This window comes from Rana temporaria, chromosome 10 (genome assembly GCF_905171775.1).
Source record: "Rana temporaria chromosome 10, aRanTem1.1, whole genome shotgun sequence".
In the NCBI taxonomy this organism is placed as follows: domain Eukaryota; kingdom Metazoa; phylum Chordata; class Amphibia; order Anura; family Ranidae; genus Rana; species Rana temporaria.
The window spans coordinates 130,947,896-130,963,751 of NC_053498.1; the positions used below are offsets into that span (position 1 = coordinate 130,947,896).

At 47.8% G+C, this 15,856-nt stretch overlaps 1 protein-coding gene across 1 annotated transcript in view; it reads right to left on the bottom strand.

The window, feature by feature from the left end:
• RIMKLA (ribosomal modification protein rimK like family member A) overlaps positions 1-15,856 on the bottom strand; it is a 79,654-nt gene that overhangs the window by 14,958 nt on the left and 48,840 nt on the right. Inside the window, exon 2 of the mRNA XM_040326273.1 lies at positions 5,001-5,231. Coding sequence (XP_040182207.1) covers positions 5,001-5,231 — 231 coding nt within the window. The remainder of the gene's footprint in view (positions 1-5,000; positions 5,232-15,856) is intronic.

Genomic DNA, 15,856 nt, shown 5'->3' on the forward strand with positions numbered 1-15,856 from the left:
TCCAGCTGAAGATCCTACCTATCTCATTGAGGTCCCATCTGTGCATAACTCCACAGAGAGGCAGAGCGAGGATCTACCTATGCAAACAAGGCAGATCCCTGTTCTGACACGGAAGTACACAGAGATCTTCTGTTCCTAGTAATCAGGAACAGCAATCTCTGTGTTCTTCCAGTCAGTCCATCCCCCACACAATTAGAAAACACTAGCAGGGAACACACTTAACCCTTTGATTGCCCCTGATGTTAACCCCTTCCCTGCCAGTGTAATTTATACAGTGATGAGTGCATTTTTTTTTTAGCACTGATCACTGTATTGAAAAAGGAAGAGGGTGGGGGCGCTATAATCTATAATAGATATACATACAAATGCACAAACTACAAAAACAAATTACCCCAACCTATTTGGATCACAAGATATATAAGTATATACTGTGCAACTAAATATTACATCAATTACTATATCAAACTAGGAAATAAAAAATGTGATATTGTGCTATATTAAAATAGTGCATCAATGGAAAATGGTAGGTGTGGTAAATACCACTAATGACCATATAAAGTCCTTAAAGCGGTGGTTCCCCCTTAAAAACAACTTTTTTTTATTCCACTGCCCCCCCCACATTCCATCACGATTAAGGCACATATTTTTTTTTTCCTGCTGTACATACCTTACTACAGCATATTCACCCGTTCATCCGGGTTGCGAGTCCCGCGGGAGTGGGCGTTCCTCACAGGCTGTTGATTGACGTTTTCCCCAAAAACGAGCTCTCCCCCCGTCGCGTAAGCCGCGTCACGGTTGGCGAATGGAGCCGAACGGCGAGTCGGCGCTATACTGCGCATCGCCGTTCGGCTCCTTTCGCCAATCGTGACGCGGCTTACGCGACGGGGGGAGAGCTCATTTTTGGGGAAAACGTCAATCAACAGCCTGTGAGGAACGCCCACTCCCGCGGGACTCGCAACCCGGATGCACGGGTGAATATGCTGTACTAAGGTATGTACAGCAGGAAAAAAAAAATATGTGCCTTAATCGTGATGGAATGTGGGGGGGCAGTGGAATTAAAAAAAGTTGTTTTTAAGGGGGAACCACCGCTTTAAATAAAGTGCTGTGTGCGTAACCAAAAGTCCTTCAAATTTACTGCAAATTGCTCCACCTTCACCGACTGTGAATAGACACCGAAAAGTGGTCAAAGTGTGGATGGCACCTTACCACATGTTGTTGACCCTTTTTGCCAAAAAAGAGGTCAATCAGATCTCAGACAAAGCCTTTACTGCATCTGGGACTCGGACTCCTTATGTTCAAAAGACCCCAATACAAAAGAAATGACCGCAATAGTATAATTCCGTTTTATTAAAAAATATTAAGATAAAAAAGGGACGCCAAATGGCTGCTTACTTTTGTGGGTGCCCTGAACCCGGCACTGAGGCTAAATGGCGTAACAAGTTTGTGGAGAGATGGGTCCCTTAGCAGCAGAAGCTGGCGTGCGTTCCACCTCTGAGAATGGTGAGCCAGCGGGACCGGAAGTTGCGTACTGTGCCTGACCAGGTACCGCCTCGACGTACGTTTCGTTACCACGTCATCAGGAAGCGTGTCATCAGGAAACTGTATTGGTGTCACTGGTCCCCAAAACGCGTCACTTATGCCGCGTACATACGGTCAGAATTTCCAACAACAAATGTTCGATGTGAGCTTGTTGTCGGAAAATCCGATCGTGTGTAGGCTCCATCGGACATTTGCTGTCGGAACAAATGTTTGAGAACTGCTTCTCAGTTTTTCCGCTTTTTTGCTGTCAGAAATTTCAATCGTCTGAAGCCAATTCTGACGCACAAAAATCCTACGCATGCTCGGAATCAATTCGACGCATGCTCGGAATCATGGAACTTCGTTTTTCTCGGCTCGTCGTACGTGTTGTACGTGAACGCGTTCTTGACGTTCGGAATTTCCGACAACATTTGTGTGACCATGTGTATGCAAGACAAGTTTGAGCCAACATTCCGTCGGAAAAAAATCCACGGTTTTGTTGTTGGAATTTCCGATCGTGTGTAGGCGGCATTAGGGTCAGATTTGTCCACCGCAATCTCGCTAAAAATGATTGAGGCCGCGGTACCCGCTCTGCATAATCATAGCAGGAACGTGCGCACCACCTACCCGGAAGATCCGGATCATGTATATATGTAATCCGGCACACAGCCGCCGCCCTGTAGCAGTCATACCGCGTACACACGATCGGTTAAACCGATGAGAATGGTCTGATGGACCGTTTTCATCGGTCAAAACTGATCGTGTGTGGGCCCCATCGGTTAGTTAACCATCGGTTAAAAAAAAGCCAACTAAAATTAACCGATGGATTCCTAACCGATTGGACAAAACCGATCGTTAGTAGGCACGACCATCAGTTAAAAATCCACGCATGCTCAGAATCAAGTCGACGCATGCTTGGAAGCATTGAACTTCGTTTTTTTCAGCACGTCGTTGTGTTTTACGTCACCGCGTTCTGACACGATCGTTTTTTTAACCGATGGTGTGTAGGCGCGACCGACCATCAGTCAGCTTCATCGGTTAACCGATGAAAACGGTCCATCGGTCCGTTCTAATCGGATGGACTGATCGTGTGTACGCGGCATAAAACTTCTATGGGGTGGATAAAAAGAGGTTAAGATTTTTCAGTGAATTAGTGGCTGTTAACAGTCATTCCACAAATGTGGAAGTATGTTGTTAGCACAGTTGGCTAGCAAAGTCAAAAATATTTAACCACTTAAAGAGGTGGTTCACCCTAAAAACGACTTTTTTTTATTACACTGCCCCCCCACATTACAATACGATTAAGGGTATTATTATTTTTTTTATGCTGTGCATACCTTTGTACAGCATATTCACCCCTGGCATCCGGCTTGCGAGTCCCGCGGGAGTGGGCGTTCCTAACATGTCTGTGATTGACGTTTGACCAAAAACGAGCTCCCCCCGTCGCGTAAGCCGCGTCACGGTTGGCGAAAGGAGCCGAACGGCGAGTCAGCGCTATACTGCGCATGCGCATCGCCGTTCGGCTCCTTTCGCCAATCGTGACGCGGCTTACGCGACGGGGGGAGCTCGTTTTTTGTCAAACGTCAATCACAGACATGTTAGGAACGCCCACTCCCGCGGGACTCGCAAGCCGGATGCCAGGGGTGAATATGCTGTACAAAGGTATGTACAGCATTAAAAAAAAATGAATACCCTTAATCGTATTGTAATGTGGGGGGGCAGTGTAATAAAAAAAAGTCGTTTTTAGGGTGAACCACCCCTTTAAGGACCCCTTCACGCCGATTTACGTCGGCAGAATGGCACGGCTGGGCACATCAACGTATATGTACGTTGCCCTTTAAGCCCAGCCGTGGGGTCGTGCACGCGACCCGGTCCGAAGCTCTGTGACCACGGCCGCGGGACTCGCGGACCCGATCGCCGCTGGAAAAATGTTTTTTTATATATTTTTGGGGGATATTTATTATAGCAAAAAGTTAAAAATATTGCATTTTTTTCAAAATTGTCGCTCTATTTTTGTTTATAGCGCAAAAAATAAAAACCGCAAAGGACGCCAATTTTGTTTAGGAGCCACGTCGCACGACCGCGCAATTGTCAGTTAAAGCGACGCAGTGCAAAAACTGGCCGGGTCCTTTAGCTGCCTAAAGGTCCGGGGTCTTAAGTGGTTAAAGAAATGGATTTATAGGAACACTGAACTGCAGCTCATATCAACCAATCAGGTTTTATCTTTCACTGTATTAAGTACACCTGCCAAATGGAACCTGAAATCTCATTGGTGGTTCAGTCCAATACCTTTTCCTCTATATTCAGAAGGTTCCATGCTTTCAGGAGATCCCTCACATACTAGAGTGGATCTGCCTGTGTTTTCTCATGAGAAAGAGGAGGACGGGAGGCCCAGAACAGCCCAAAGACAGAATAAATAAACATATAAAACGTTGTAAGTGTTTCCATGCATTTTTCTGTTCACTCAGCACTTTAGAAACATTATCTGATGGCTCTCGTCACAAGATCAAAGTGTGAAATACAAACCACCTCGCTGGCCCCTGTGCCTCCAAGCCATACAACCATTACATAAAACATGACACCTTGGAAGACATTTTCCTTCTGCACCGGCATGTTTACATAAAAGTGGACCTGTCACCTGCACACAAAGGCTCATTGAAGCTGAACTCTGGGCAGATATAAAACACAACATAAATAAATGTTAAAAAACGCAACCAAGCTAAGTGTCAGAATCTGATTTGCTATCAGCCTCTTGCAGTGTCCCCTATACAGCAGTGCTCTGATTGGGAGAGGGAGGGGCAGGACTTGGACGACCCAATCAGATGTTCTGAATTCAAATGTGTTGTCAATTAACAAGCTAATATAAGGTAAGAGTAGAGTGAGCATAGAGATGACCTCATCAGTATCCTGCTGCTCCTTCACTGTCTAATCCAGGTGGTAATTTTTTTGGGGGGGGGGCGGCAATCAGTTGCAGCAATCCCCCCCCCCTCCAGATAGGTCGGGTCTGGAGCATTTAACTCAGGGTTCACTGGCGGCTCCCCCTTCCCCTGCTCTCCACGGGCATCACGACAGCGGCGGCTTCTGTTTCCTCCCCCCTCCTTGGCAGTCAATCGGGGCTCTTCTCTTTTCAGCCAATCGGAAAACGGTTCTCGGACCCGCTTCTGATTCTGCAATTTCCTAAATCCCGCTGCAAATCGAAGGGAGAACGTAGATTTTTGGTCCAAGGACCACGTCTCTGGAATGCTCTACCCACTACCATCCGCTTGGAGGAAAACCATCGGGCATTCAGGAAAAAACTAAAGACCCACCTCTTCTGAAAACCCGGTACAACGCTGGATGCCAAACGCCTTGAGGCGATTAAGTTCTCATTTGCTGCGCTATACAAGTTACTCACTCACTCACTCACTCACTCACTCACTCACTCAAAATGTCCAAACCGGTGATTCATGTGTATAAAATCTGGAGCTGAGGCAGAAACTCACCATAAGAGAAGGTATCGGGCAGAGGAACTCCATGACCAGCTAACTCCTGAAACGTCCAGAATTTGTTTACGCAATTTAGAATGGCTTGAGAGCGATTCACCAAACGGCAGCCCAGTTTCTCGAGGTGTCGCAGAACAGTTATGTCACTATCAGACTGCACGGTGGGAGTTGGGAGCCGGACCAGTATCACCTGAGGGTAGGAGGTCACTGTCTTCTTATCAACCTGCAAGCCTGAAACAGAACAAGCGGAAAGATGAAAGAAAACACATGGGCCAATAAAAAATAAAAAAAATAGAATGTTGGTTTAATATGAGGTTTAAATTGAAATGATAACACTGTTGGATGTAATGCTGGTAAAATGTATGTTATGGCAAAACATTTTGTAAGTGTGGTTATGCCATAGTGCGCCATAGTGCATGCTATAGATTAGACATTGGATAAAAGGTTAAGTTCAGTAAAACTATTTTGGTAATTAAACAAAGCATTTTTGTAGCACCCTCCCAGATAAGTTAGGATAGGCAAATTTAGTTCTTGTGGCTCTGCTGTAATCAACAGCCCATCATGTGATTGCTTTAGTCTGCTGTGGGCTCTGCGGGCTGCGAGTTTGATTGCTTCCCCTTGTCTTCTGGAGGCTTCCAGAATGTAGTGGGTGGAAGGATCAAATGAGCAGTCGGAAAATGTATACAACTCCAGCCAATCCCTGGGGGAAGAAGGTACCCAGATGGTGGCTGGGAGAGTGTATAAATAGTTTAGCGCTTCAGAGAGCAGGATTCTTCCCCAGGAGGAGAGGTTCACTTTACCTGAAGGTAAAAATGACAAAGCGGGCTTTACTGACGATTTAAGGCTTGCATGGCTTCGGATATTACTTATGGTGCCCCAGTGCTGTCTGTTTTATTTAGGGTAACTAATTTAAATAGGTGCACAGGCCGGATTTTTAATGCAAAATAGACATGCTTTGTCTCTTCTGAATTATAACTACTTACCTGCCTGTACACATGCGCAGGAGTGATGTCATCCCTGCCCGGCCAATGGCAGCAGCTGGCAATCAAGGCCCAGAAGTTGGCTGCCTGAAGATGTCTGCGGCCGGGCGGGGAGTTCTGGTACGCCGCATCACTGTAGCTGAGGTTAAGTTTTGTTCTGCTTTAAGGGACTGTTCTAAGAAGTAGCTTCAAAGGGAAAAGTGTCCTCACATTCATGGCGATCGCTCTGGAGTATCCCACAGTCCCATCCAATTTAATCTGCAATAAACGCTTAAAAGGCATCAGACCAAAACGAGGCGCAAAGTAGGACGGAGGTCTTTGGTTCTGAAGAGGGACAGTCCTTCCAAATGAGAAACATTTGTGAGTTTTTGGGCAGACCAGGGTGCTGCACTTTTGCATCCAGTGGCCATGCAACCATAGAACATCCAGTGCCCATGCCACCGTAGGACATCCAGTGCCCATGCCACCGTAGGACATCCAGTGCAACCATAAAACATACAGTGCCCATGCAACCATAGAACATTTAGTGCAACCATAAAATATCCAGTGCCCACGCAACCATAAGACATCCAGTGCAACCATAGAGCATCCAGTGTCCATGCAACCATAGGACATCCAGTGCCCATGCAACCATAGGACATCCAGTGCCCATGCAACCATAAGACATCCAGTGCAACCATAAGACATCCAGTGCAACCATAAGACATCCAGTGCCCATGTCACCATAAGACATCCAGTGCCCATGCAGTCATCAGGCATCCAGGGTCCATGCAACCATAAGACATCCAGTGCCCGTGTAATCATTGAGCATTCAGTGCCCATGCAACCATAGGACATCCAGTGCCCATGCAACCATAAGACATCTAGTGCAACCATAAGACATCCAGTGCAACCATAAAACATACAGTGCCCATGCAACCATAGAACATTCAGTGCAACCATAAAATATCCAGTGCCCACGCAACCATAAGACATCCAGTGCAACCATAGAGCATCCAGTGCCCATACAACCATAGAACATCCAGTGTCCATGCAACCATAGGACATCCAGTGCCCATGCAACCATAGGACATCCAGTGCCCATGCAACCATAAGACATCCAGTGCAACCATAAGACATCCAGTGCAACCATAAGACATCCAGTGCCCATGTCACCATAAGACATCCAGTGCCCATGTCACCATAAGACATCCAGTGCCCATGCAGTCATCAGGCATCCAGGGTCCATGCAACCATAGGACATCCAGTGCCCGTGTAATCATTGAGCATTCAGTGCCCATGCAACCATAAGACATTCAGTGCCCATGCAACCATAAGACATTCAGTGCCCATGCAACCATAGGACATTCAGTGCCCATGCAATTATCGGGCATCCAGTGCCCAAGCACCCATAAGACATTTAGTGCCCATGCAACCATAAGACAACCAGTGCCAATGCAACAATAGGACATTCAGTGCCAATTCAATAATTGGGCATCAGGGGCCCATGCAACCATAAGACATCCAGTACCTATGCAACCATAGGACATCCAGTGCCCATGTAACCATGAGACATCCAGTGCTTATGCAATCATAAGAATGCAGTGTACATCGAGGAATTGCCTTACACACAAACACATACTAGCTCACTTCCCTCCTGTAATCTTAATGCTTCCATCAGCTGTTACTGCTCAGTGCGCAGTCATCAACAACCACTACGGCTCGCATACTATAAATACCAGCGTAATAGGCGTACAGAGTGACTGCAGAGACAAGGTATAATCACTGATCCATTTCCACTCAGGAGTTTAATGTGCTGCATTTATATTGATGACTGATGTCTTGTGAAATGTGCCGAGCTGCAAAGGTTTAAATAACTTAGAAGAAGAGCGCACTGCACACACAATGCAGAGTACAAATCTCCTCCAACGTGCTGACTCATTCGCTCCTGTTAGCATCTTCAATAAAAGGGAAATAACAAACTAGGCTAGTGTGTCAAAAGTCTAAACGAGGGGCCTTTTCCAGGAAAGAGTGCTCACTTACAGGCCTGCACGGCACTGGGTGCAGAAATTGAACATACAATTTGAATTCCCCAGTCCAGATATACCAATAGTTCACGGTTGTCCCTCATTTGGAGGACTGTGCCTCTTGTTGAACCAAAAGTGTCCCTCTTTCCCCCTCAGTCAGGGCCGTCTTTAAGGCAGGGCAAAAGGGGAAGCTGCCTTGGGCCCTGTCATTGTTGTGGGGCCCAAACAGCTGCCTCATACTTGCCAACTATCCCAGTTTAAGTTCCCTTGTCCCTTGAAGTTTTAGTCCTGTGCTGTGTCCTGATATCTCAGTGTGAAGTGCTGCTACTAATGCTGCCCAGCTCTGCCTTATTGTTGTGTACAGATGACTCACCTGCAGACCCTGGCCCAGATTCTGAAAGGGCTTACGACGGCGCAACGCCATGTGCGCCGTCGTAAGCCCTAATCTGGGCCGTCCTATCTATGCGACTGATTCTTAGAATCAGTTACGCATAGATAACCATTAAATTCGGCAGGCGCAAGGCTCTTACGCTGTCGGAACTTAAATGCAATTTTTTTTTTTCGCCACTAGGTGTCGCCTCCGTCGTTTTCCCCGTCGCCTATGCAAATTAGCAAAATACGCAAATTTCCGAACGTACGCGCGGTCGACGCAGTGAAGATACGACGTTTACGTTAGATTTGCGACGCGTAAAGTTGCCCCTGCTATATGAGGGGCAACCAAGTATGGCCGTCGTTCACGCGTCAAAATTTAAAAATTTACGTTGTTTGCGTAAGTCATCCGTGAATGGCGCTGGACGCCATTTACGTTCACGTCGAAACCAATGACGTCCTTGCGACGTCATTTAGCGCAATGCACGTCGGGAAATTTTAGGGACAGCGCATGCGCAGTACGATCGGCGCGGGAACGCGCCTAATTTAAATGATCCACGCCCCCTACCCGGATCATTTGAATTAGGCGGGCTTGCGCCGGAGGATTTACGCTACGCCGCCGCAACTTTACAGGCAAGTGCTTTGTGAATAAAGCACTTGCCCGTAAAACTTGCGGCGGCGTAACGTAAACGTGATACGTTACGCCCGCGGAGATTTACGCCGAGATAAGAGAATCTGGGCCCCTGTGTTTACATGTAAATAACCATGATTCATATGTAAATAACAGGAGCATTCATATGTAAAAAACTGAGGTTGGCGGCATTCATATGTATATCATGCCCCTCTGCAGTGAAGAGATGATGTGCTGTAACCTCTAGCAACCAATCAGTGAGCAGTATTGATGTACAGTACAGTAATCTCTAGCAACCAATTCACAAGCAGAAATCATGGGCCAGATCCTCAAAAGAGATACTCCGACTTAACTGCTGTTCAGTCTGTGTGTAACTTTGGAAACGATCCTCAAAAGGCTTTTTCCAACGTTAGGCAGAAGATCCGGCATGTGTAATTGAATTACACTGCCGAATCTTAGGATGCAGTACCGCATCCGCCGCTGGGGGCATTTCGAGTCGAAATGCCGTTTCTAGTATGCAAATTAGCACTTAAGGCGATCCACAAAGCTTTCTAGCTTTCTTTTTGCGCCGTAAGTGTTATTTTGCAAGTGTAAAATTAGGGCTGGTTCTACAAAGTGTAAAGTTAGTCACACCTTGTAAAAGCCCATTCCAGCGACGGCATTTGGTATGCTTTCCCGAGGGAGAACTCCACGGCAATTTGTAAAAAACAAAACCGGCATGGGTTCCCCCCCAGGAGCATACCAGGCCCTTAGGTCTGGTATGGGTTGTAAGGGGACCCCCCCCCTACGCTGAAAAATCGACGTAGGGGTCCCCCTACAATCCATACCAGACCCGTATCCAAAGCACGCTACCCGGCCGGCCAGGAATGGGAGTGGGGACGAGCGAGCGTCCCCCCCCCTCCTGAGCCGTGCCAGGCCGCATGCCCTCAACATGGTGGGGTTGGGTGCTCTGCGGCAGGGGGGCGCACTGCGGGCCCCCCCACCCCAGAGCACCCTGTCCCCATGTTGATGAGGACAGGACCTCTTCCCGACAACCCTTGCCATTGGTTGTCGGGGTCTGCGGGCGGAGGCTTATCGGAATCTGGGAGTCCCCTTTAATAAGGGGGCCCCCAGATACCGGCCCCCCACCCTAAGTGAATGGATATGGGGTACATCGTACCCCTATCCATTCACCTGGAGGCAAAAAGTAAAAGTTAATAAACACACAACACAAGGCTTTTTAAAATATTTTATTATTCTGCTCCGGACGCCCCCCCTGTCTTCGTTATTAGCTCAATTACCAGGGGGGGCTTCTTCTTCCGCTCTCCGGGGGTCTTCTCCGCTCTCCGGGGGGGGTTTCTTCTTCCGCTCTCTGGGGGGGGGCTTCTCCGGACTCCGGGGGGCTTCTTCCATCTTCTCCCCTCTTCCGCTCTTGACTCGGCGAACCCCGGTTCTTCTGCAGCTCTCCGGTGCCTTCTTCTTCAGCGCTGGCTGCCTGCTATCTTCGTGTGTTAGCTCGATTTCAAACAGGCAGCCAGCGCGGTCTTCTGTGGCGTCAGGGTCTTCTCTTCTGTTCTTCCGATGTTGCCTCGTCGCCTGTTGTCGCTGTAATGATGGAAGCGCGCCTTGCATCCCATTTATATAGGCATCACCGTCCCATCATGCTCCGGCAGGTACCCACGTGGTGGGTGCCTACCCACGTGCACCCACCACGTGGGTACCTACCGGAGCATGATGGGACGGTGATGCCTATATAAATGGGATGCAAGGCGCGCTTCCATCATTACAGCGACAACAGGCGACGAGGCAACATCGGAAGAAAGGAAGAGAAGACCAGAAGACCCTGACGTCACAGAAGACCGCGCTGGCTGCCTGTTTGAAATCGAGCTAACACACAAACATAGCAGGCAGCCAGCGCTGAAGAAGAAGGCACCGGAGAGCTGCAGAAGAACCGGGGTTCGCCGAGTCAAGAGCGGAAGAGGGGAGAAGATGGAAGAAGCCCCCCGGAGTCCGGAGAAGCCCCCCCCCCGGAGAGCGGAGAAGACCCCCGGAGAGCGGAAGAAGAAGCCCCCCCTGGTAATTGAGCTAATAACGAAGACAGGGGGGGCGTCCGGAGCAGAATAATAAAATATTTTAAAAAGCCTTGTGTTGTGTGTTTATTAACTTTTACTTTTTGCCTCCAGGTGAATGGATAGGGGTACGATGTACCCCATATCCATTCACTTAGGGTGGGGGGCCGGTATCTGGGGGCCCCCTTATTAAAGGGGACTCCCAGATTCCGATAAGCCTCCGCCCGCAGACCCCGACAACCAATGGCAAGGGTTGTCGGGAAGAGGTCCTGTCCTCATCAACATGGGGACAGGGTGCTCTGGGGTGGGGGGGCCCGTAGTGCGCCCCCCTGCCGCAGAGCACCCAACCCCCCCATGTTGAGGGCATGCGGCCTGGCACGGCTCAGGAGGGGGGGGGACGCTCGCTCGTCCCCACTCCCATTCCTGGCCGGCCGGGTAGCGTGCTTTGGATACGGGTCTGGTATGGGTTGTAGGGGGACCCCCTACGTCAATTTTTCGGCGTGGGGGGGGTCTCCTTACAACCCATGCCAGACCTAAGGGCCTGGTATGCTCCTGGGGGGGAACCCATGCCGGTTTTTTCTTTGAAAATTGGCATGGAGTTCTCCCTCAGGAATGCATGCCGCTGTAATTTTTTTTTTTCCCCGACGCAACTTTTTTAAGCCGTCGCGATCCTCAAAACTCGGCGTAACGTAACTTCGCGCATGCGCAGTACGGCCGGCGCGGGAGCGCGCCTCATTTAAATGGGACTCGCCCCATTTGAATAGGAACGCCTTGCGCCGGCGGAATTTTAGTTACACAGCCTGAAATTTCTAGATAAGTGCTTTGTGGATCAGGCACTTAGGTAGAAACTTTAAGGCAGTGTAACTTAAATTGGATTTTTTAAGTTACGTCAGGTTTTTGTGGATCTGGCCCCATGTGCTGTAACCTCTAGAAACTAATCAGTGAGCCGTAATGTGTGCTGTAACCTCTAGCAACCAGTCAGTAAGTGGTAATGATATGCTGTAACCTCTGGCAACCAATCACAATCACTGCCTGATCTGATACAGTAAACTGATTTTAAGAATTTTTTTGCACTGGGTCCAATCAACATTAAAGACGGCCCTGCCCTCAGTTCTTTATGTTTTTAATCTATTGCAGGGGGTCTCCAAACTTTCTCAACAAAGGGCTATTTTACTGTCCTTAACCGTGTAACGACCGGCTCCTGCACATATACGCCAGCAGAATGGCACGGCTGAGCAGAGTAACGCATATTTACTACACTTTAAAATGCCCGCCGTGCGGGCGCACATGCTCCCCTGCTGCGAGCTCCGTGACCAAGCCTGCGTACTCGGTGTCCGCCGGTGTCCCGCGATCGGCTCACAGAGCTGCAGAACGGGGACAGGCAAGTGTAAACAAGCATCTCCCCGTTCTGCCTAGTGACACTGTCACCGATCGTATGCTCCCTCTCATCGGGAGCAGCGATCAGTGACGTGTCACTCATAGCCACGCCCCCTAACAGTTAGAATCACTCCCTAGGACACACTTAACCCCTTCACTGCCAGTGTCATTTTCACAGTAATCAGTGCATTTTTATAGCACTGATCGCTGTAAAAATGACAATGGTACCAAAAATGTGTCAAAAGTGTCCGATGTGTCTGTCATAAAATCGCAGTCATGATAAAAATCGAAGATCGCCGCCATTACTAGTAAAAAACAAAATAATAATAATAATAAAAATGCAATAAAACTATCCCCCATATTGTAGATGCTATAACTTTTACGCAAACCAATCAATAAACGCTTATTGCGATTTTTTTTTACCAAAAATATGTAGAAGAATACATATCGACCTAAACTGTGGAATTTTTTTATTTTTTTTTATTTTTTGGGGATATTTATTACAGCAAAAAGTAAAAAATATTGATTTTTTTTTAAAATTGTCGCTCTATTTGTTTTCATAGCGCAAAAAATAAAAACCGCAGAGGTGATCAAATACCACCAAAAGAAAGCTCTATTTGTGGGGGAAAATGACGTCAATTCTGTTTGGGAGCCACGTCGCACGACCGCGCAATTGTCAGTTAAAACTACGCAGTGCCGAATCGCAAAAAGTCCTCTGGTCTTTGGCCAGCCAAATGGTCCGGGGCTTAAGTGGTTAAGAATTTTGGGAGGGTCGGACTGTGGCCATTGGGAGCAGAAAAGGTCCTGATGTTAGTGGGAAAAAAACAATGCCCCATCTTTGGTGTCATTGGGAGGAATTTTGCCCTATTATTGGGAGAAATTGTACCCCTTTATTGGGGTCATTAAGATAAATGGTACCCCTTTATTGGGGTCATTGGGGGGAAATGATGTCTCATTGTTGGCATCAGTGGATGAAATAATGCCCCAAGGGCCGGATAGAAGCAAGCAAAGGGCGATATCTGGCCCCAGGGCCGCAGTTTGAAGATCACTGGTCTATTGTTTATAACAGACCTTCACTCAAAAGTAATAGTACCGATCCTCCCCCACCCCCGCCCCTAACACATTTGAGTTTTGTTTTTATGGGAAGCGGGTACCTTTTTTGACAGGTACCCACACCCCCACTTCCTCAATTCTGGCCTAAGCAAGAATGCGGACGCTCATCCAGCCCCACCCTAAGTGTTTCTCACACTTCAGTGCTCTATGCTGGCAGAGCTGAGTAACAGCCACACCCCTCAACACAAGTCTCCTTACCCAGAATTGTACTGCAGAGAAGGAGAGGGGCATGTCTGATCTGGTCTGTTACATTACTTAGAGCACTGTATCTAATTCCTATTAAACTGCATTTAGATATCTAGCTCAAGTGCTGTAGGTCCAGGGCCGATCCTAGGCAGGGTGCACAGGGTGCTTTGCACCCAGGCGCCTGCAGAGGTGGGGGCGCCGAAGTGCCAGAGTTCTCCCCTTCCTCCTTCTCTCCTTGTTTGTGTCCCTCCAGAACTAGTGCGCTGAGCATAGGTGTGTGTCCGTCCAGAACTGATGTGTGAGCATAGGGCAGCCCGTCCAGCCTGGCAGTGCTCAGGGGAGGGGCCGCTCCTCTTCCTGACATGGGAGTTCTAGTTTTTAGTGGCTGCTGAGTGCTGATGTGCAGAAATGAATTCCTAACACTGGGAGTCTTGGATTCCGCACTGTCTCCACCAACTCCAGTTGGAATGCCTCCCACAACCATCTCTAACTCAGGCTGCACGGAGAGAGAATCGAGGTGAGTCACAGTGTTCAGTGTGCTGGGGGATGGCTTCCCCAGCATCCCTTTACACGTGCTCTGGGCTGTCCCTGCTCTAGATGTTTTATGGCATGATAGATTGCATAGGATACACAGCCCCTGCCCATTCCTGTGCCTAGTCCATCTACAGATGTGATGTAAAATGAAATGTAAAGGGGAGGAGTTAGTAAAATGACAACGCCCATGTGGGGGCGCCAGAAATATTTCTGCACCCAGGCGCCTGTGACACTAGGATCGGCCCTGTGTAAGTCTAGCCATACATGTATAGATTTCTATCATTCAACACCGTGATAGAGAAAGAAATCCATTGATTTCCCCATCTACACTAAACAATATGAATCGAAAAATCTCTACTGCCAGCTATAAATAGTATTTAGCCACTGCAGCACCCATGGCTGCCTGGATACCTGAGCAGAGACTATATTTCATAGGATCTGATAGAATGCAGTCACTTTTGGGCCAATTAAATTCCAGTTGATTTTGAAACAGTGTTTGTTGAGCTGGGTGGCACCAACACTGCCACCTTGGCACAAATTTCTGAATTCGAGAAGTGTATGAGTAACTGAACAGGAACGTAGAGGTGCGACACTGGAAATGGAGGTTGTTTGTATAAAGCCTATCTGAGTAGTGAAGCACTACAAGTTTTTTTTTTTTTAGAAAATCTTTTTGGAACATGGCCAATCCTTTCCTTTTCTCATTGTGTTAAATGTAGACAGAGAAGGTTTGGGAATTTACAGATGTCTCCTACTAATTGTCCTTTGGCAGTCATCTGTCTGTCTAGGGCCAGCTATGCTTGTCGGTAGTGATCATTTTTCATAGAATATTATATAATGTCCACATTTACATTGTCCAAATAATTAAAGAAAAAAGTGACCTGCATATGACAAGGCATACACAATCTGTAGATCCAAGGGCAGACAGCATCAGTTTTTTTGAGTTCTGATGAAGAGGGGTCTGCCCTTGAAACGCGTAAACCTCTTCCCTATGTATGGGTATTACATGAGCATCGCATTGGATTGCCTCTATTGGATTATTGATGTTCCTGATTATAATATAATTATAATTACTTTGTGAGTATATTGGAATTTTTAGCCTTTTAATAAATAGTTTTTATGGTAATGCAGGAGGCTGGTGCTCTTTCTTTTTTGTTATAGTTACTTTCCGGCTTTTCTTGTCAGAGAATAGGTGCAGGAACTCCACTTTTCCAAGTCACCCCTTGCCTCCTCCGAGCACCGGTCCTTGGTTCCACTCCCTACCCACCTCCATGGGCTGCCCCTTTCTGAGAATCCAGAAGCAAGTGACATTTGTGGTACTAAGTCATTTGTATGGAACTGGATAATGATAACAAGAAAAGCAGTACAATATATCCCCTGCAGGCAGCAACAATAGCCCCTTCCCCCCAACAATGGACCACCCACAATAAAATACCCCCCAGCAAAAACTATCCCCCTGGAGCAACAACATATCTCCCTGCAGCCAGCATCAATAGACCCCCCCCCAGCACCAGCACCAATAGACCCCCCCCAGCACCAGCATCAATAGACCCCCCCAGCACCAATAGACCCCCCCAGCATCAATAGACCCCCCAGCACCAGCATCAATAGACCC